The following is a 20,056-nucleotide window of genomic DNA, read 5'->3' on the forward strand; positions in this document are numbered from 1 at the left end:
ATACAATTAAAATGAGCTAATATTTGCATAGTGTTTTCTCCTTAATGAATATATGTATGTATCCCTCTGTTAGAGCAACAAATCGCTGAGGGAAAATAGCAAAATGCAAATGAAAAATTCTACACATTAATTAAATTGTGGGCGATAATTTAACAAAATGCTACCTAAAGATGTATGGATGCATTATATACACATTTATGCGCATATAAATTTATTACATTGAAATAATATGTGAAAAAGAACCAGTAATGTCTATTTTCTTTACCCATAAATATATTATATTTCACTAGGCGTATATTTATCTTTGGTGGCTAATGGGCAGCTGAAACTATCATTAATATCACTGGGGCAGATGTATTAACCTGGAGAAGGCATAAGTGATAAACCAGTGAGATGTGCAAGGTGATAAAGGCACCAGCCAATCAGCTCCATATACGTAAATGAACAGTTAGGATCTGATTGGCTGGTGCCTTTATCACCTTGCACATATCACTGGTTTATCACTGCCTTATGCCTTCTCCAGGTTAATACATCTGCCCCACTGGGAGCTCTGACCAGGGCCGTAACTAGCTATGTGCGCTGTGTGCCTTGCACACAGCGCAGGATGACCTGGAGCGCAACCAGCCTCCACCATAATCTATAGTAGACAGCGGCAGCGCCTGTGCCGCTGCCTGAGTGTCAGCTCCGCCTCCCCTTCGCCCAAGCCGGACTCAAAGCTTGAAGTGCTGGGAAGCTGCAGGAAGCCGCGAGTAATGGCATGCCCCCCACCCTCCCGGCCGCCCCCGCCCCTTGTCCACCCGCTGCCTCCCACCTCATGGAAACAGTGCACTGCGGCTCAGTCCGGCAGCACGTCTCCCGCACGCTGACAGCAGCAGAGAAGGGTAGGCGGGGCTTTCTGGCAGTGTGCCCGCCCCCTGGCTCCCGCATGCTGACACCAGCGCTGAAGGAATAGCGGTGCTTTGAGTTAGCATACCCACCCCCCTAACTCACTGGCTCCCGCACGCTGACAGCAGCAGAGAAAGGGAGACGGAGCAACTAGTGAGTAGAGGGACTGAAGGTGGGGAGAGTGCTGAGACAGGGACAATGGCTTTGTGTGTGTATGTGGTTATATTTGTTTATATGTTGCTGTGTGTGTGTGTGTGTGTGTGTGTGTGCGTGTGTGTAAATATATATGTGGCTGTGTGGGTATATGTGGTTATGTGTGCATACAGTGGGGGGAATTCAATTGTTGGGGGAAGGTGGGTAGGCACAGGTGCAATTGCAGAATATTTCAGCATGCCGTAAGGTGTAAAAGGGAGCTCTGCCTGCCGTAAGGTGTAAAAGGGAGCTCTGCCTGCCGTAAGGTGTAATGGTGACTCTGCCTGCCGTAAGGTGTAAATGGTGACTCTGCCTGCCGTAAGGTGTAAAAGGGAGCTCTGCCTGCCGTAATGTTTAAAAGGGAGTTCTGCCTGCCGTAAGGTGTAAAAGGGAGCTCTGCCTGCCGTAAGGTGTAAATGGTGACTCTGCCTGCCGTAAGGTGTAAATGGTGACTCTGCCTGCCGTAAGGTGTAAAAGGGAGCTCTGCCTGCCGTAATGTGTAAAAGGGAGCTCTGCCTGCCATTAGGTGTAAAAGGGAGCTCTGCCAGCCATAAGGTGTATAAGGGAGCTCTGTCTGTCGTAAGGTGTAAAAGGGAGCTCTGCCTGCTGTAAGGTGTAAAAGGGAGCTTTGTCTGTCGTAAGGTGTAAAAGGGAGCTCTGCCTGCTGTAAGGTGTAAAAGGGAGCTCTGTCTGTCATAAGGTGCAAAAGGGAGCTCTGCCTACTGTAATGTGTGTGTAAGTGACACTACTGTTCGGTGTAATTTGAATAATGAAGACTACTGTGCAGCGTAATATAATTTGGTATTATTTTGTGGTCACGCCCCTTTCCCATGAATACACACCCCTACACTTTTGGTGCACGCCTGCGGCGCGCACTGGCCCTGTTTTAAATGTGTGGGGGGGGGGGGGGCGCCGATGCTGTTTCTTGCACACAGCGCTAAAATGTCTAGTTACGGCACTGGCTCTGACAATTTCCTCGCCCTTCATTGATTATCCCATTTTTTGTGTAGGCTATGAGCATGGATGTCCGCATAAATGGATCCTCTCTGGCAATGCTAGCTCCCATGTTAAAGTAAGTAATTCCATGGTGAACTTTTCACTGTTTAGTAAATTGATCATTTGAATGATAAGCGGCAACTAATAGGTTTTCTGGTTCCACCAGCAATAATAACGTTTTTACCAGAGTTTTTGCTTGATTGTCATTTAATAAAGTACATTAAAACATTGAATCCTAACCTTTTTTGGTACCTGACACCCCTTCACTTCTAGACAAGAAGAAAACAAAATTCCCCCAGCACAATATAATGAGCCAGTAAATGATATATGATAGTAGTAATGCAGAGATATCTGATACATGTATTTGCAAAGATATGGTTAATCCACCAGCCACTTCACAGCATCTCTGATATGGTGGTCCTAACTAGGGAAGCCAATCCTGGGCCATTTTTTCAATCCCAGGTATCGGGATTGAAAAATGGCCAATCCCGGATTCCCAGGATACCCGGGATTGGCTTCTAGCTATGTGGCCGCCCCCTCGCCCCGCCCGCCCCGCACTCATAACTCACCATATACTGGGGGCAGGCAGGTGGGGAACATCCTCTGATCTCTCCTGACAGCTCCCTGTAGCAGCTGACGGTGCAGCGTGACCTTTCACGCTGCGCTATGGAGCCAGAAGAAGGAAGCCGGGCAGCATCTGAGCATCCTGTGGATGCTCAACGCTGATCCCTCAATCCCCGGGATTGGAGCTTCCAATCCCGAGATTGAATCCCAGCCATTTTTGGCCCTAAATCCCGGGATCCCACCAATCCCGGGATTGGCCACCATAGTCCTAACACTACATGATAATAGTACAAACTTTGGGTCATACATTTCTGTTCTGCTACATAATAGGAGAGCGAAATGACTGCATAGGAATAGAGAGAGTTAAACCTCCTGTGAGGGGTGGACCTAGCTGTGAGGAAAGTACAGCCCATGGTGAGAGGGGAGGGTCAATATATATAGGGAATGCTAGGCCAGCTTTGTCTCTCTTGCTGCTGAATTGCCTCCCCGCCCTCCCACCCTGTTTGGTAGAGGTTCTGGCACGGAGTGCCTTGGCTTTGAATTGTTAGTCTGGTTTTATCGTTGGCTATTTGTTGGCGGAAAAGAACGGCAGGTTGTAGTTTGTCTTGTTAGTTGCAGTGATTTACAGTTTGGTGTGGTTTAGGTGCACTCACCTCCATTGACTTTTAAGGCCGCTTGACCACCCGTCCGGGGGCAGCGGCATCACCCATCAGGGTGGGTAGTCACCGTGGGGGTCTGTGTCGGGCACCTATTACCTATTTTATAGTTTGTGTTTAAAGTAGGATAGTTTGGAATTTTAATGTTTTAAGGTTAGCGTCAGTTGAATATAGCCGTTCTTTTTTCTGCCACCATATGCCGGCTGAATCGGCATGTTAACTAAAATTTTCAATTTACAGGTTTTCTAATGGTTAGGGTACAATAAATAGCTAACAATTTTCTGCCAAATTCAAGTCTCCGTGTCATTATTTCTTGGAATTAAAGGTACTGAATGCTTTACTTTTGAATAAGGGGTCCACACATTATCATTAGGAGGTTTAATAGCACATACATTAGCACATAGACCCTCATTCCGAGTTGATCGCTAAGAGTCATCGCATCGCAAATGTCCGAAATGTAAGTATCTGCGCATGCGCAAATGCGTGATTACGCATGCGCGAAGACATACGTACGACAACTGTGCAAAATTACTTTGGAAAAAAAAAGCCGTAACTGCCAAACGAAAACGAGGAGTGGCGTGGGCGTGGCGGAGGCGAGACTTCGCAATGCTCCGACATGGGCGTGAAAGTGGGCGTACTGTGTGGGAGTATGCAACTTGCAATGGGCGTGTTTTTCGCAAATAAACTTTGTCGCTGTTAAAACTAACATAGGAAACCGTAGCAACATTCACGCAGCAGCAGAGTAGGTCTGCAGTTACTCTACATTTGCGAAGTACTGGTACAAGTGTGTATGCAGTAATTAGCAGTTAATTGGAGAGCACATTCATCTGATGTTCAATTACTTGTTAATTACTGAGCACATGAAAGTTACCAACCAGCAATTGACTGAACACACATTACATGTTTATTCTACTCACATATTAATCTCACACACTGTTAAATAAGGTTGTTATTTGTGTTTAACTTGGTGTGTAAGCATTGTGACGAAATGTTTTAATGTGTGTTAGACTACTAAATACAAACAAGTTACATTTTTATTTAAAGTTATATAATTCTGCAACATTCTGATTAATTAACCAACACCCACATAATGCCGCATACACTATGTTTTATTTTTAAAAGTCACAATAATATATGTTTTTAACATCTGTCAATGTTTTCAATGATGTCATGTTGTCCAAAGATATTTTATCAAGTTGTCGTGTCTGTTTTATTAATATGGACATTAAAGTGTGGTGCAAAACATACCTTTTTTAACATTTTTGTTTAATTTTAAGGAGAATTAGCAGATTGGTCACCAAGTGTCTATATGTTGACCTAATCTTTTGGTAACTAAGATTTTGCTAATGCATTACCTTCAAGAAATTGCACACATTTTTTTTTTTTAATTTTTATTACAGTAATAATATTATCCAACATTTAAACATGGCTCCACATGAGTCTCACAGGCAGAGATAGACCAAGCACCAAGCAGATGGCACTGACAAAAATTATATAGCAGAACTCAGTACTCTGCAAATTTCTGCTTCTGACAAAAGTATCTTATAAATTCATAAATTCAACATATTTCACACCCTGCCACACAAAAATTTGACACAAACTGAGAAATAATTAGTATCCACCACACAAACACAACAATACACAGCACACTAGTGAGAGGAAGATGGCTCTGTTGTTTTTTAAAAGAAACTCACAGGCTACAATTCCTCCAAACAGAAAAAAGTCATTTCACTAAGAGGGAGTGATCCATTCTGGCCACACAAGCCAAGTCCAAAATAACATAGAGGCAACTACAAAAACATGGGTGCTGCCCATCTGGAGAGACATCACTTTCTTCTTTTTCGCCCCGCCTGAGGCTGATCTTCTTTGCTTGGTCTGCGGAGTGACCTTCGTTGGGCCTGCCCAGTGTCCTGTTCTTCCTGGGCAGGGGCAGGGGAGGGAGCCGATGTGGTTGGCTCTCTGCCACTGTGGGCAAGGGAGACAGCGATGGCCTGGAGCCCTTGCAAGATGTTAGTTGCAAGGCTTTGGTTTGAGGAGGCCAGTTGTTCTTGGGCCTGCCTGATCTCTGCCAGACTTTGGCAGAGTTGAGCAACACCTTGCTCAACACAGGTTCGGATCTCAGTGAGCCGGACAGTTATCTGGCTTACCTCCCGGATGACCCCGTCTTGAAATGTGTTTAGGCTCTCACCATACCTAGCAATTTCAAGCAGGATCTCCGGGATAGCAGAGGGTTGGGTGGGGGGGCCAGTAGGAACCTGCATAGGTGGGTTTTGTTGGCCCACACTGGCAGACCCACTAGGTCCCTCCACCTCAGCCTCAACCACATAACCGGCCTGTGACTCAAACTGTTCACCCCCCTGTGCTGTGTTTTGTGGCAAGCAAATAGAAGAATGTGTGGGGGAAAAGTTGGAGTCAAAATTAGTTTAAGATTATTAATACAGTTCAAATTTCAGACAAATACATGTGTAAACTTACCTTCCAAGTCATGTCCCGTCAGAATCTCAGGCAGGTCCGTGTCCATATGAGACACCCCTTGGCCCTCCTCATAACTCACACAGGCCATCGCCATCTCCTCCAAGTCAGTAAACTCCACAGCGACAGGTGGTCCCCCCCCTGTTGCCCTTGAGGCATTCCACTCCGCAGCCCTCTTTGCCTTCAGGCGGGATTTGAAGTCGGCCCACCTACATAAATATTGTGAAAGAGGGAAAAAGTTGAGTCTTCTTATTGTTCAAAGTAAATATATAGCACACATGTTCTGCTTGTGTTTGCTAGACATAACATGACATGTAACTACATTTTTTATGCAACTTAGCACAGAAAAAGGATTGTCAAGATGCACTTACCGTCGTCTCACTTCCTGTGATGTTCTGACGACAGAGCCAACTTCATTCACAGATTTTGTGATGTCTCTCCAGATGCGTTCTTTGGAAGCAGCCCCCATGTTTTTGGGGCCCCTATGTATTTTGGACATGGCCTGCGTGACCAAGACACGCAACTCCCTCTTAGTGAATGCAGGCTGTCTTTTTTTCCGTCTGGAGGTAGCCTGTGAGGTTTCTTCAGGTTGGTCATCTCCATCTTCCTCCTCACTAGCAGCTTCTGTCTGCTGTGTTTGTGTGGCTAAAGTCAATTCTCCCTCAGTTTGCTCACTATGTGTGTGTGGCAGGGTATCCACACTCAATTGTTGAGGTTCAGAAGCAGAAATTTGCAGAGTACTAGGTCCTGCATCAACCTCCGCAGAGGCGTATTCTAACAAGCGCCTTTGACACTCTAGCCATTGTTTCTGCAATGCCATCTGCTGCTCTGCAATGCGGTCTATCTCTGCTGCGATTTGCTCACGAGAAGCCATGTTTGTGATGACGTGTGTACGCCGAGGTGTGTGCGCTTATATACCTACGTGCGACTCGTTAATTCACACAGGTGTACACTGTTATTCTGTTTAATGATTGCACTGCTTATTTAAGGGCCTACTGTGCATGCTGTAAGTGTTGGTAGTTTGGCGTTTGAGTTGTTGGCTTGTGCGGGAAGGTGATAGTGGAATTGGCAGAGTGAGTAATTGTCAAGCATACCTTTGTCCTTTTCTTTGCGTTTTGAATATAGACAGTGGCATTTTTTGTGCGTATTTTCGTTTGTGAGTATTCTGTTTTTTTTTTGTATTTTTTTGTGTTGGCAAGTTTTTTTAATACATTTTATTATTTTAATTTTTATAACACATATATATTTTGCAAGTCCATTTGTGAAAATATTCCCGTGCTTCTTTGTTTTGACTGTCATTAGTGTTCTCTTGTAGGAGTTTACTTTTTGGTGAGAAAAAGCAAATTTTTTTTCGATTTTGGGTGTGGTCCACAAAAACAAGACTTTATTTCTTTAGGAGCAGGTAAGTGTCGTTGGCCTGTGTTGGAGCTTGTTTGTTGGAAGTGTCTGTATGCTGTTTTTGACTGTCATTTGTGTTCTCTTGTAGGAGTTTATTTTTTGTTGAGAAAAACCAATTTTGTATTCATTTTTGGGTGTGGTCCACAAAAACAAGACTTTATTTCTTTAGGAGCAGGTAAGTGTCGTTGGCCTGTGTTGGAGCTTGTTTGTTGGAAGTGTCTGTATGCTGTTTTTGACTGTCATTTGTGTTCTCTTGTAGGAGTTTATTTTTTGTTGAGAAAAACCAATTTTGTATTCATTTTTGGGTGTGGTCCACAAAAACAAGACTTTATTTCTTTTGGAGCAGGTAAGTGTCGTTGGCCTGTGTTGGAGCTTGTTTGTTGGAAGTGTCTGTATGCTGTTTTTGACTGTCATTTGTGTTCTCTTGTAGGAGTTTATTTTTTGTTGAGAAAAACCAATTTTGTATTCATTTTTGGGTGTGGTCCACAAAAACAAGACTTTATTTCTTTAGGAGCAGGTAAGTGTCCTTGGCCTGTGTTGGAGCTTGTTTGTTGGAAGTGTCTGTATGCTGTTTTTGACTGTCATTTGTGTTCTCTTGTAGGAGTTTATTTTTTGTTGAGAAAAACCAATTTTGTATTCATTTTTGGGTGTGGTCCACAAAAACAAGACTTTATTTCTTTAGGAGCAGGTAAGTGTCCTTGGCCTGTGTTGGTGCTTGTTTGTGTTTGTTAAAAGTTTTTTTTTTTTTTTTTTTAAAGTTTGCTAAACAAAGTGTTTGGGTTTTCCAGGATTGATCTGCAAAGTAGTGTTTGTCTTTCCTGGACTAGGTACTAAATTTCTTATTTTTTTGGTTTTTTTTTTTAAATAAAGTTTTTTTGCATTAATATATGTTTTTTATATCCAAATATTAAATTTAGTTTTATTTGCTTTTTATTTTTGCATTTTGGACATGAATTCAACACAGAAAAAATGTACGCTCCTGCAGTAAGTTGACACCACAATTGTAAAAACAGTTATTGTGTAAAATTTTGGAAAACTTTGAATTATTTTTTTTTTACATTTCTTAACATTCTCTCCAAAAAGTGTGTGATGTCAATACATATTGCGGCAGAAGCCCTACCTCCCCAACCCACGCCAGCACTCCCACCCCAACCGCCAGCCCCACAACCACAGCCGGCTCCTCATCAACCAAGGCAACGGAGGCGTGCTAGGCCACCAATTTTCAGAACCCGTGTCAGACTTTTTGGGATGCCAGATGATGTGGTGGTGCGTAGATACCGGCTGCCACCACATCTAATCCTAGACACTCTCTCCATAATAGAGAGTGATCTGGAGTCTGAAATTCGGTATCCTACAGCAATACCACCATTGACACAATTCCTTGCAGTGTTACATTTTTTGGCCACAGGATCATTCCAGCATGTGGTTGGAGACCTGGTTGGCATGTCGCAGGGCCAGTTCAGTAAGGTCCTGCGACGTGTCTGCCAGGCTTTCCTCAAGCGTGTTAAGCAATTTATTGCTATGCCTTTGGATGTTGGTGCCCTAGATGTGGTGAAGCGGCAATTTGCGGAAGGTGGTAGTCGCTTCCCACATGTTATTGGGGTTGTGGATGGCACACATGTAGCTATTCAGCCACCAAAACATAATGAAGAAATTTATAGAAACAGGAAACTGTTTCATTCTCTGAATGTAATGGTTGTTTGTGGGCCATCCCTCCAGATCCTTTCCCTGAACGCAAAGTTTACTGGAAGTTCCCATGATGCGTATGTCATTAGACAATCAGGGATATGGCAGAGATTAAGATCAAGTCAACGACCAGACATGTGGTTATTGGGTGAGTTGTTGCTCAAATATTTTTGATTAAAAAAGAAAAAAAATTTAAAATTTTAAGATCTAAATTTTTGCTTTTATTCCAACAGGAGACCGTGGATATCCTTGCACCCCCTGGCTCATGACTCCTTACCGTAATCCCAGGCCAGGACCACAGATGGCATTTAACTCCGCGCTTACTGCCACTAGGCAGCTGGTGGAGCGCACAATTGGTGTCCTGAAAGGGCGGTTTCGTGTGCTCCACCGCACTGGTGGCGACATCATGTATTCGCCGGAGATGGCAAGTAAAATAGTGGTCCTGTGCGCAATACTCCATAATATCGCGGTAAGGAGTAGTGTAGAGCTTCCTCAGGCAGAGGAATTGCCTGATGAGGAGCCAGGGGTTGTGCCACGCTTCGGTGGGGGGAGTGTGACACGGAGGGGGAGCCAAGTGAGGGCAAGAATTGTAGCAGAATATTTCAGGTATAGTGTTTATATATTTTATATTTGCCCAAATAATACAACACAGTATGCTTCTGTTTTATAAACCATGATTTCAATTTGTATGATCTTGTAAAGTGATTGGGTACGGATTTTGTGGTGTTGGAATGTGTAATTGTTTTTGGTTCAAAATACAAAAACACGTTAAGCTTACAATGTTTATTTTGAAATTTAAATACTGTAATGTTGCTAAATAGTGTCCTTATTTGTTTTATATCATCAAATCCTGATTATGTAACCAAACACACAAACAAATGATACTCAATGTTTCACACTTTGTGACTGTCCAGCTGAATGATCACACGAACTGTGGTGAGTACACAGATATGTTTAGTATTTGTAACTAAAGTCTGTGTCTCTGTGTGTGTTTTGTTTGCTTAAATTTGTGTACCAAACATTTTCGCTTCTGCTATTGCGTTTTTACGCTCGTGCCAAATAACACTCTGCTTTTCACAGCATTGCAAAGATCAATAAAGTTAATAGAAATGACAACATAGATTTTTGACCAATCACATGCTAACAGACACTATAAATATATGCCCAAATAAGGAAAACGCCATTGCCATGATGCGTGCAGCACCGTTCACCAGGCGGGAGCTCCGCGTGCTGGTTGCGGTGATGGACCGCCGCGTAGGCCGCGTTGGGCGCTTCATCCCCAATCGGGTGAAGCGCGAGGCCTACGCGGAGGTCCGCCGCCTGCTGCGGACGCGAGTCCGCAGCAGGCGGACAATCATCCAGCTCGAAAGGAGGTGGAGTGATCTCCGTAGGCGGACTCCAGATTTGTTGGCGGAGATCCGCCATCAAATCCGTGCGCTGCATACACGAAGTAAGTTACCTTACATAAGTTTTTTGCACTAAATTGTGCTAATGTGTTATTTTCCAATTTTTGGCCTTCCGTAATTTAAGTAACAATTGTTAAATACAATGAGCACTGCAGGGGAAGCATATGTAACATGTGCAGAGAGAGTAAGTTTTGGGTGGGGTGTGTTAAATCAGGTGCAAAAATTTGCAAGGCTAAAATAAAGCAGCATGTATTTACCCTGGCCATAATTTTAAATTATAAAAAAAAAAAACACTCTCTCGGGACATGTTATATCTGCCACCCCTGCACTGCACATGCTTTTGGCCAATTGCCTACTAAATACCTGCTGTAAACCCCTTGGATTTGCAGACATTTTACAGTAAGTGGTAGGCTAATTGCAACCTGCAATGCCCTTTTATGGAAATTAGGACACTGTGTGTGGTTAGGTAAAACAGTACTGACTGTAGCAAAGTAACACCAAACAAGTGCATGTTTACAAAAAATAAGAAGCAGGCAGGAAATTAATCCACAATACTTGATCAGTGCAGGCTATATAATAAGGTGCCTTGAATAGTAATCTGGTGATGTTGCCGAGACCAATCACTATGACTCAATTGCCTAGATTAAGGAATGAGCTTCAAAGTTAAATTTTAGACTCATTTTGTTTGCTGTGGCCAACATGAAGAGGATCTTAACATGTTTGCTTTTCTTTGGAACAAAACAAATAATTTAACAATGAACAGAACATTGATAAAACAAATTGATTACTATGTAATTTATCATGTTTGAACAATTTGAACAATATTATCATTCTAGGACAACAACAACGGCAAAACTCCCCACCCCCTTCCCCTTCTCACTCCCCCTCCCCTTCTCACTCCCCCTCCCCTTCTCACTCCCCCTCAGCTTCCCAGTCCCCCTCAGCTTCCCAGTCCCCCTCATCTTCCCAGGCCCCATCAGCTTCCCTGGCCCACTCCACTTTACATTCCCCTTCTCACCACACCTCTCCATCTCTTTCTGGGACCCCTTCTCCTCCTTCCCATACCCCTTCTCCTTCAAAATCAACATCACAATCTGAACCACCCTCACCCTCTATTGCTTTAACTTTTTCTCCGCCCCCCTCGCCCTCTCAATCAGACCCCCCCTCTGAAATTGCGGACCAAATCCAGCCTCCTTCCCCCATCCAGCCTCCTTCCCCAATCCCTCCTCCTTCCCCAATCCCTCCTCCTTCCCCCATCCAGCCGCCTTCCCCCATCCAGCCAACATCCCCACCAAGTGAATGGGCAGAGGAAGCCCCTGCCGAACGTTCCGGGAGTCTGGATGTTGCCGTGGAAAGTAAGTATATTTTAATTTTTAAAAAAATGATTACCCACTTACACTTACAATGCCAAAACATGCAGTGTTGTACTGTTTGAATTCTTGGACCCTGGAAAAATATTTAAAAATTTCATCATGGTGTACATGTTGCCTTTACATATTTGTGAGTGTCATTATATGTACAGTGTGTATGTGTGCAATGTTTTGTGTGTCCACTCTAGGTTGACACTCATTAGGTAGCCAGGGTTGCCAGGAGAACAGGGTTTATATGTGTTACTTTTTCTGGGAAACAGTTAGACCTGAGTGGAGTTTAGTATGTTTGCCTTTTACACTTGGGCCTGTGTAGTCTGAATATTTACACTTAAAAATCACATGCTTCACTTTGTTATGCAGCCTAATGACACACTGTTTTTTTGTGTGAAAGTTACATTCTCAAAATTAATAAGTGTTCGAGTCAAACATGTTTGCACTTATTTAGTAAGGGCAGCTTTCATGGAGTGTGGGAATGCTATGATATGTTGGCCTTCTGAAGATGTGGATATGCAGTGTGATGATGCAGGACCAACCCACTAAAAATAAAAAACAAATAAAACAACAAATGGGAATGAATGCCAACATGGTGTCACATTGACGAAGATGGTAGTTATCTTTAACATGGGATGTCGGACATAGCAACCAATAAGATTATACTTAAAAAATTGGGATCCACTTCTACAATATAATAATAATATTTTTGCTTGATTGCTATGGGCAACGTTCCATCTTAAATATAACTCACATAGTAGTAAATGTAACACATGGTCTGGAACACTTTAAAATCTGATAAAAAGGCTGAGCAGGCTTGTGTGTTCTGCTAATGATTGTACCATAAAACAGGCAGGATGTAGTAACTTTGCCATTAAAGCAGGCCTGTCCAAACTGCGGCACTCCAACTGTTGAGAAACTACACATCCCAGCATGCCCTGACACAGCTTTGCCATTCCCTGACCACAAAACTGTGTAAAGGCATGCTGGTATATGTAGTTTCACAACAGCTGGAGTCCAGCAGTTTGGACATGCCAGCATTTAAGTGTGCTTTGCGCCTTGCTTGGCTAATAAGTAATGTAATTAAGTTATTAATGTTTGTGTTGCATCTTAATTTCAGATGTTGCAGTTGGAGATCCCACAAGTTTTTCAGGGATACTTTACACCATGCGCCAACACCTGCAAGGAATGATGGATTGTGTGGACCATTTGCAAAAATTTGCTTGAGTTGTATTCTTTGATTTGTAAAAAAAAAAAAAATATTAACAAATACAAAAATAAAAAAGTTGATTAAAGTTAACCGGGTGTTGTGTTTATTAATGCAAAAAAGGATCAGCAGATTGGCAGGCAGAATTTGTTTTGTACAAAAAATTACACACATCTAACGTTACATTTTTACCAAAAAAAAAAGGAGATTATTGTGTTAAGAAACATGTAAACACCTTCATTCACAAACAACACCTTTAAAAATTAAAAAAGTGAAAAAAAAAAAAAAAATTTTACACTTTGACATGTTGATGGCCAATTATGGCAACAAAGTGTTAATTTTTTTTTATTCTCACACTTAATTGTTTTGGAACATTATCAATCATTACACTAATTGGGTTCGTAATTGAAAAGGGCTTGTGGTCTTTAAAAGGAAAGGTGTCATTGCACTTAATAGGCCAAAAAAACATTTTTGTGCGTTTTACCTTAAAAGTGTGCACTTTTACGCAAAACTTTGTAAATATACTCAAACTTAGTATTTTTACGATTAAGTATGTGTTATTGCGATGATTTCGCAATGCTGCGATGGTTTCGCATTACTGCGATGTCATTTGGCGTACGCCCACTTTGTGTAATACTGCGTACGAATGTGCAAAAATACGTTGGGGGCGGAGGTTCGCATATTTACTACATTAACGCAACTTTGCGAATATGTTGTGCGACCGAAAAACTTAGCGATCAACTCGGAATGAGGGCCATAGCTCTCTATTTAGAAATATATGTGCTAACTCTCCAGCATACCCTCCAACTACTGATCCCATGAATGCCTCTCTGAACAGTGATAGACTAAAATTGTAAGTTGCTAAAATCAGTTCATTAGTCCCTTCAATTCCCAAAGTACGACCCAATAAAAAATCTAAAATAATGTTTAATATGGTATTATCTAGTGAAGTAAATTAGGATAAATTGACACACATGCACTGAATTCCTATAAGGAGCACAAGTACCAGATGAACAACAAATTAGATTATCTGTATCAAGCTGATTTGAGTGTAATACTGATATAAATAAAATAATCTCCACCCCAAATGCCTTGCACTACAATCTGTGCACATTCAGTGACCGCTAACAAAAAAGTGATTAGCTTACAGTCACAGCCAATAGCTGTGTACTTGATTCTTGAAAAGTCTCATATCTGTTGCCTTATAAGGTTTATTTCCACAGCCTTGCTGTAATGGCTCCAAGAAAGGAGTCAGAACTTTGGGGCAGATGTATTAAGTGATAAACCAGTGATATGTGTAAGGTGATAAAGGCACCAGCCAATCAGATCCTAACTGTTAATTTACATATTGGAGCTGATTGGCTGGTGCCTTTAACACCTTGCACATATCACTTCCTTATGCCTTCTCCAGGATAATACATCTGCCCCATTGTGTAGTATGCCTATGACAAGTTATTTATCACACAATAAGCACACAAATTGAAAAGATAAAAAAGAGCTTTTCTGAACCCTCAATATCAGAGCCAGATGGTCAGAGGAGAATGATGTCCATCAACTAATACCAGAGCAGGTCATCTCTGGAAGGAGGGCCGGGAAGCAGAGCACGAGCAGTGGGGGCAGAAGGAGAGAACACGTTGGGCAGCAGAGGACAGGCTGAGCCGGAAACACCACTGATTCTCCACCTCGTGCCCGTTAGCATGGTAACAGGCCACTGGTTGGCTGAAAGACAGTCATTCTCAGTCAACCTGTGACTTGTTATGCTGTAGGTACTATACCGGCCCAAAGGTGTCCACAACAGCTCAGCCTGCCACTGTCCAGCAGTACGGCCAGTCTCTTAACAGTAAGCCATATCGGCCTGTACCACCATACTTTCACCACTGCATATTGTATCCATTGCAGCTTTCAGATGATGCTTTGTGGTATTCAGATATTGATGACCATTTATCAATGAGTTTTAACTGCGTTTCAATCACTTCTTATTAGTTTTCATGATAATTGGTTATTGTTGGCACCTAATGTATCAGATGTTAAAAGTATAAGTTGCTTATACTCATTCAGTGTGATAGCATTTATAGTACATGCTGTAGATTTTCATAGAACTCAGTGAAAACAGGTAGTTCAGCCTTTAATGGAAGCAGTTATTATGTTGAAGGATAAATATTTTTATGGGAGAATGGCGACACAGCTGTAATGTTAGTTATATATCAGCAATTCAAGGTATCCCCATTTATTCAATTAATGATGATTTACGGGAAGTTGTGCCTTTCTCCCATAATGTATTTTTTTCTGGGAGGGATTATCTGTATATCAAACTTTAATAGTATGCCCTAAAGATTGGTTGCAAATGTAACTCTTGTGTTGTGTTAGTGATTGAGAGTTTAATTTAGGTTCCCACACTGGTGATCCTATTTACAGCTATAGTATAGATTTTACAGATCTATTTCCATCTTCCTTCTTTGTTTAAATCATCCAACATATTTTCATGTCACAAAATATGTTATGTGACCAGTACTGTATACTAGAGATGAGCGCCAGAAATTTTTCAGGTTTTGTGTTTTGGTTTTGGGTTCGGTTCCGCGGCCGTGTTTTGGGTTCGACCGCGTTTTGGCAAAACCTCACCGAATTTTTTTTGTCGGATTCGGGTGTGTTTTGGATTCGGGTGTTTTTTTTCAAAAAACCCTAAAAAACAGCTTAAATCATAGAATTTGGGGGTCATTTTGATCCCAAAGTATTATTAACCTCAAAAACCATAATTTCCACTCATTTTCAGTCTATTCTGAATACCTCACACCTCACAATATTATTTTTAGTCCTAAAATTTGCACCTAGGTCGCTGGATGACTAAGCTAAGCGACCCTAGTGGCCGACACAAACACCGTGCCCATCTAGGAGTGGCACTGCAGTGTCACGCAGGATGGCCCTTCCAAAAAACCCTCCCCAAACAGCACATGACGCAAAGAAAAAAAGAGGCGCAATGAGGTAGCTGTGTGAGTAAGATAAGCGACCCTAGTGGCCGACACAAACACCGTGCCCATCTAGGAGTGGCACTGCAGTGTCACGCAGGATGGCCCTTCCAAAAAACCCTCCCCAAACAGCACATGACGCAAAGAAAAAAAGAGGCGCAATGAGGTAGCTGACTGTGTGAGTAAGATAAGCGACCCTAGTGGCCGACACAAACACCGGGCCCATCTAGGAGTGGCACTGCAGTGTCACGCAGGATGTCCCTTCCAAAAAACCCTCCCCAAACAGCACATGACGCAAAGAAAAAAAGAGGCGCAATGAGGTAGCTGACTGTGTGAGTAAGATAAGCGACCCTAGTGGCCGACACAAACACCGGGCCCATCTAGGAGTGGCACTGCAGTGTCACGCAGGATGTCCCTTCCAAAAAACCCTCCCCAAACAGCACATGACGCAAAGAAAAAAAGAGGCGCAATGAGGTAGCTGACTGTGTGAGTAAGATAAGCGACCCTAGTGGCCGACACAAACACCGGGCCCATCTAGGAGTGGCACTGCAGTGTCACGCAGGATGTCCCTTCCAAAAAACCCTCCCCAAACAGCACATGACGCAAAGAAAAAAAGAGGCGCAATGAGGTAGCTGACTGTGTGAGTAAGATAAGCGACCCTAGTGGCCGACACAAACACCGGGCCCATCTAGGAGTGGCACTGCAGTGTCACGCAGGATGTCCCTTCCAAAAAACCCTCCCCAAACAGCACATGACGCAAAGAAAAAAAGAGGCGCAATGAGGTAGCTGACTGTGTGAGTAAGATAAGCGACCCTAGTGGCCGACACAAACACCGGGCCCATCTAGGAGTGGCACTGCAGTGTCACGCAGGATGTCCCTTCCAAAAAACCCTCCCCAAACAGCACATGACGCAAAGAAAAAAAGAGGCGCAATGAGGTAGCTGACTGTGTGAGTAAGATAAGCGACCCTAGTGGCCGACACAAACACCGGGCCCATCTAGGAGTGGCACTGCAGTGTCACGCAGGATGTCCCTTCCAAAAAACCCTCCCCAAACAGCACATGACGCAAAGAAAAAAAGAGGCGCAATGAGGTAGCTGACTGTGTGAGTAAGATAAGCGACCCTAGTGGCCGACACAAACACCGGGCCCATCTAGGAGTGGCACTGCAGTGTCACGCAGGATGGCCCTTCCAAAAAACCCTCCCCAAACAGCACATGACGCAAAGAAAAAGAAAAGAAAAAAGAGGTGCAAGATGGAATTGTCCTTGGGCCCTCCCACCCACCCTTATGTTGTATAAACAGGACATGCACACTTTAACCAACCCATCATTTCAGTGACAGGGTCTGCCACACGACTGTGACTGATATGACGGGTTGGTTTGGACCCCCCCCAAAAAAGAAGCAATTAATCTCTCCTTGCACAAACTGGCTCTACAGAGGCAAGATGTCCACCTCATCATCATCCTCCGATATATCACCGTGTACATCCCCCTCCTCACAGATTATCAATTCGTCCCCACTGGAATCCACCATCTCAGCACCCTGTGTACTTTGTGGAGGCAATTGCTGCTGGTGAATGTCTCCACGGAGGAATTGATTATAATTCATTTTAATGAACATCATCTTCTCCACATTTTCTGGATGTAACCTCGTACGCCGATTGCTGACAAGGTGAGCGGCGGCACTAAACACTCTTTCGGAGTACACACTTGTGGGAGGGCAACTTAGGTAGAATAAAGCCAGTTTGTGCAAGGGCCTCCAAATTTCCTCTTTTTCCTGCCAGTATAAGTACGGACTGTGTGACGTGCCTACTTGGATGCGGTCACTCATATAATCCTCCACCATTCTTTCAATGGTGAGAGAATCATATGCAGTGACAGTAGACGACATGTCCGTAATCGTTGTCAGGTCCTTCAGTCCGGACCAGATGTCAGCATCAGCAGTCGCTCCAGACTGCCCTGCATCACCGCCAGCGGGTGGGCTCGGAATTCTGAGCCTTTTCCTCGCACCCCCAGTTGCGGGAGAATGTGAAGGAGGAGATGTTGTTGACAGGTCGCGTTCCGCTTGACTTGACAATTTTCTTACCAGCAGGTCTTTCAACCCCAGCAGACTTGTGTCTGCCGGAAAGAGAGATCCAAGGTAGGCTTTAAATCTAGGATCGAGCACGGTGGCCAAAATGTAGTGCTCTGATTTCAACAGATTGACCACCCGTGAATCCTTGTTAAGCGAATTAAGGGCTCCATCCACAAGTCCCACATGCCTAGCGGAATCGCTCCGTGTTAGCTCCTCCTTCAATGTCTCCAGCTTCTTCTGCAAAAGCCTGATGAGGGGAATGACCTGACTCAGGCTGGCAGTGTCTGAACTGACTTCACGTGTGGCAAGTTCAAAGGGCATCAGAACCTTGCACAACTTTGAAATCATTCTCCACTGCGCTTGAGACAGGTGCATTCCACCTCCTATATCGTGCTCAATTGTATAGGCTTGAATGGCCTTTTGCTGCTCCTCCAACCTCTGAAGCATATAGAGGGTTGAATTCCACCTCGTTACCACTTCTTGCTTCAGATGATGGCAGGGCAGGTTCAGTAGTTTTTGGTGGTGCTCCAGTCTTCTGTACGTGGTGCCTGTACGCCGAAAGTGTCCCGCAATTCTTCTGGCCACCGACAGCATCTCTTGCACGCCCCTGTCGTTTTTTTAAAAATTCTGCACCACCAAATTCAAGGTATGTGCAAAACATGGGACGTGCTGGAATTTGCCCATATTTAATGCACACACAATATTGCTGGCGTTGTCCGATGCCACAAATCCACAGGAGAGTCCAATTGGGGTAAGCCATTCTGCGATGATCTTCCTCAGTTGCCGTAAGAGGTTTTCAGCTGTGTGCGTATTCTGGAAAGCGGTGATACAAAGCGTAGCCTGCCTAGGAAAGAGTTGGCGTTTGCGAGATGCTGCTACTGGTGCCGCCGCTGCTGTTCTTGCGGCGGGAGTCCATACATCTACCCAGTGGGCTGTCACAGTCATATAGTCCTGACCCTGCCCTGCTCCACTTGTCCACATGTCCGTGGTTAAGTGGACATTGGGTACAGCTGCATTTTTTAGGACACTGGTGACTCTTTTTCTGAGGTCTGTGTACATTTTCGGTATCGCCTGCCTAGAGAAATGGAACCTAGATGGTATTTGGTACCGGGGACACAGTACCTCCAACAAGTCTCTAGTTGGCTCTGCAGTAATGATGGATACCGGAACCACGTTTCTCACCACCCAGGATGTCAAGGCCTCAGTTATCCGCTTTGCAGTAGGATGACTGCTGTGATATTTCATCTTCCTCGCAAAGGACTGTTGGACAGTCAATTGCTTGGTGGAAGTAGTACAAGTGGTCTTACGACTTCCCCTCTGGGATGACCATCGACTCCCAGCAGCAACAACAGCAGCGCCAGCAGCAGTAGGCGTTACACGCAAGGATGCATCGGAGGAATCCCAGGCAGGAGAGGAATCATCAGAATTGCCAGTGACATGGCCTGCAGGACTATTGGCATTCCTGGGGAAGGAGGAAATTGACACTGAGTGAGTTGGTGGGGTGGTTTGCGTGAGCTTGGTTACAAGAGGAAGGGATTTACTGGTCAGTGGACTGCTTCCGCTGTCGGCCCAAGTTTTTGAACTTGTCACAGACTTATTATGAATGCGCTGCAGGTGACGTATAAGGGAGGATGTTCCGAGGTGGTTAACGTCCTTACCCCTACTTATTACAGCTTGACAAAGGGAACACACGGCTTGACACCTGTTGTCCGCATTTCTGGTGAAATACTTCCACACCGAAGAGCTGATTTTTTTGGTATTTTCACCAGGCATGTCAACGGCCATATTCCTCCCACGAACAACAGGTGTCTCCCCGGGTGCCTGACTTAAACAAACCACCTCACCATCAGAATCCTCCTGGTCAATTTCCTCCCCAGCGCCAGCAACACCCATATCCTCCTCATCCTGGTGTACTTCAACACTGACATCTTCAATCTGACTATCAGGAACTGGACTGCGGGTGCTCCTTCCATCACTTGCAGGGGGCGTGCAAATGGTGGAAGGCGCATGCTCTTCACGTCCAGTGTTGGGAAGGTCAGGCATCGCAACCGACACAATTGGAGTCGGACTCTCCTTGTGGATTTGGGATTTCGAAGAACGCACAGTTCTTTGCGGTGCTACTGCTTTTGCCAGCTTGAGTCTTTTCATTTTTCTAGCGAGAGGCTGAGTGCTTCCATCCTCATGTGAAGCTGAACCACT

General features: G+C 44.0%; 2 protein-coding genes across 4 annotated transcripts in view; one reads left to right on the forward strand and one right to left on the reverse strand.

Annotated features, from left to right (window-relative positions):
* Positions 1–20,056, reverse strand: part of LUZP2 (leucine zipper protein 2) — a 1,124,237-nt gene that overhangs the window by 917,785 nt on the left and 186,396 nt on the right. The window lies entirely within an intron of this gene.
* On the forward strand, positions 8,047–12,956 carry LOC134968828 (putative nuclease HARBI1). 3 transcript variants are annotated; one of them, XM_063944340.1, is made up of 5 exons: positions 8,047–8,997; positions 9,083–9,455; positions 9,764–9,785; positions 11,092–11,610; positions 12,737–12,943. In XM_063944340.1, the coding sequence occupies exons 1-3, from the start codon at positions 8,253–8,255 to the stop codon at positions 9,765–9,767; spliced, it is 1,122 nt and encodes a 373-aa protein (XP_063800410.1). In that variant the 5' UTR covers positions 8,047–8,252; the 3' UTR covers positions 9,768–9,785; positions 11,092–11,610; positions 12,737–12,943. The 3 variants fall into 3 exon arrangements, with proteins under 3 accessions (XP_063800410.1, XP_063800409.1, XP_063800408.1); XM_063944339.1 differs by having other exon boundaries at positions 9,083–9,785; positions 12,737–12,946; XM_063944338.1 differs by having other exon boundaries at positions 9,083–11,610; positions 12,737–12,956.

The sequence above is a fragment of the Pseudophryne corroboree genome, chromosome 11 (assembly GCF_028390025.1).
Source record: "Pseudophryne corroboree isolate aPseCor3 chromosome 11, aPseCor3.hap2, whole genome shotgun sequence".
Lineage (NCBI taxonomy): Eukaryota > Metazoa > Chordata > Amphibia > Anura > Myobatrachidae > Pseudophryne > Pseudophryne corroboree.

Bases quoted from the DNA above. Each gene is read 5' to 3' on its own strand.
- LOC134968828 (XM_063944338.1), top strand. From the start codon at position 8,253: ATGTCAATACATATTGCGGCAGAAGCCCTACCTCCCCAACCCACGCCA. The intron at 8,998-9,082 runs GTGAGTTGTTGC...TTATTCCAACAG, and splicing joins ACCAGACATGTGGTTATTGG to GAGACCGTGGATATCCTTGC.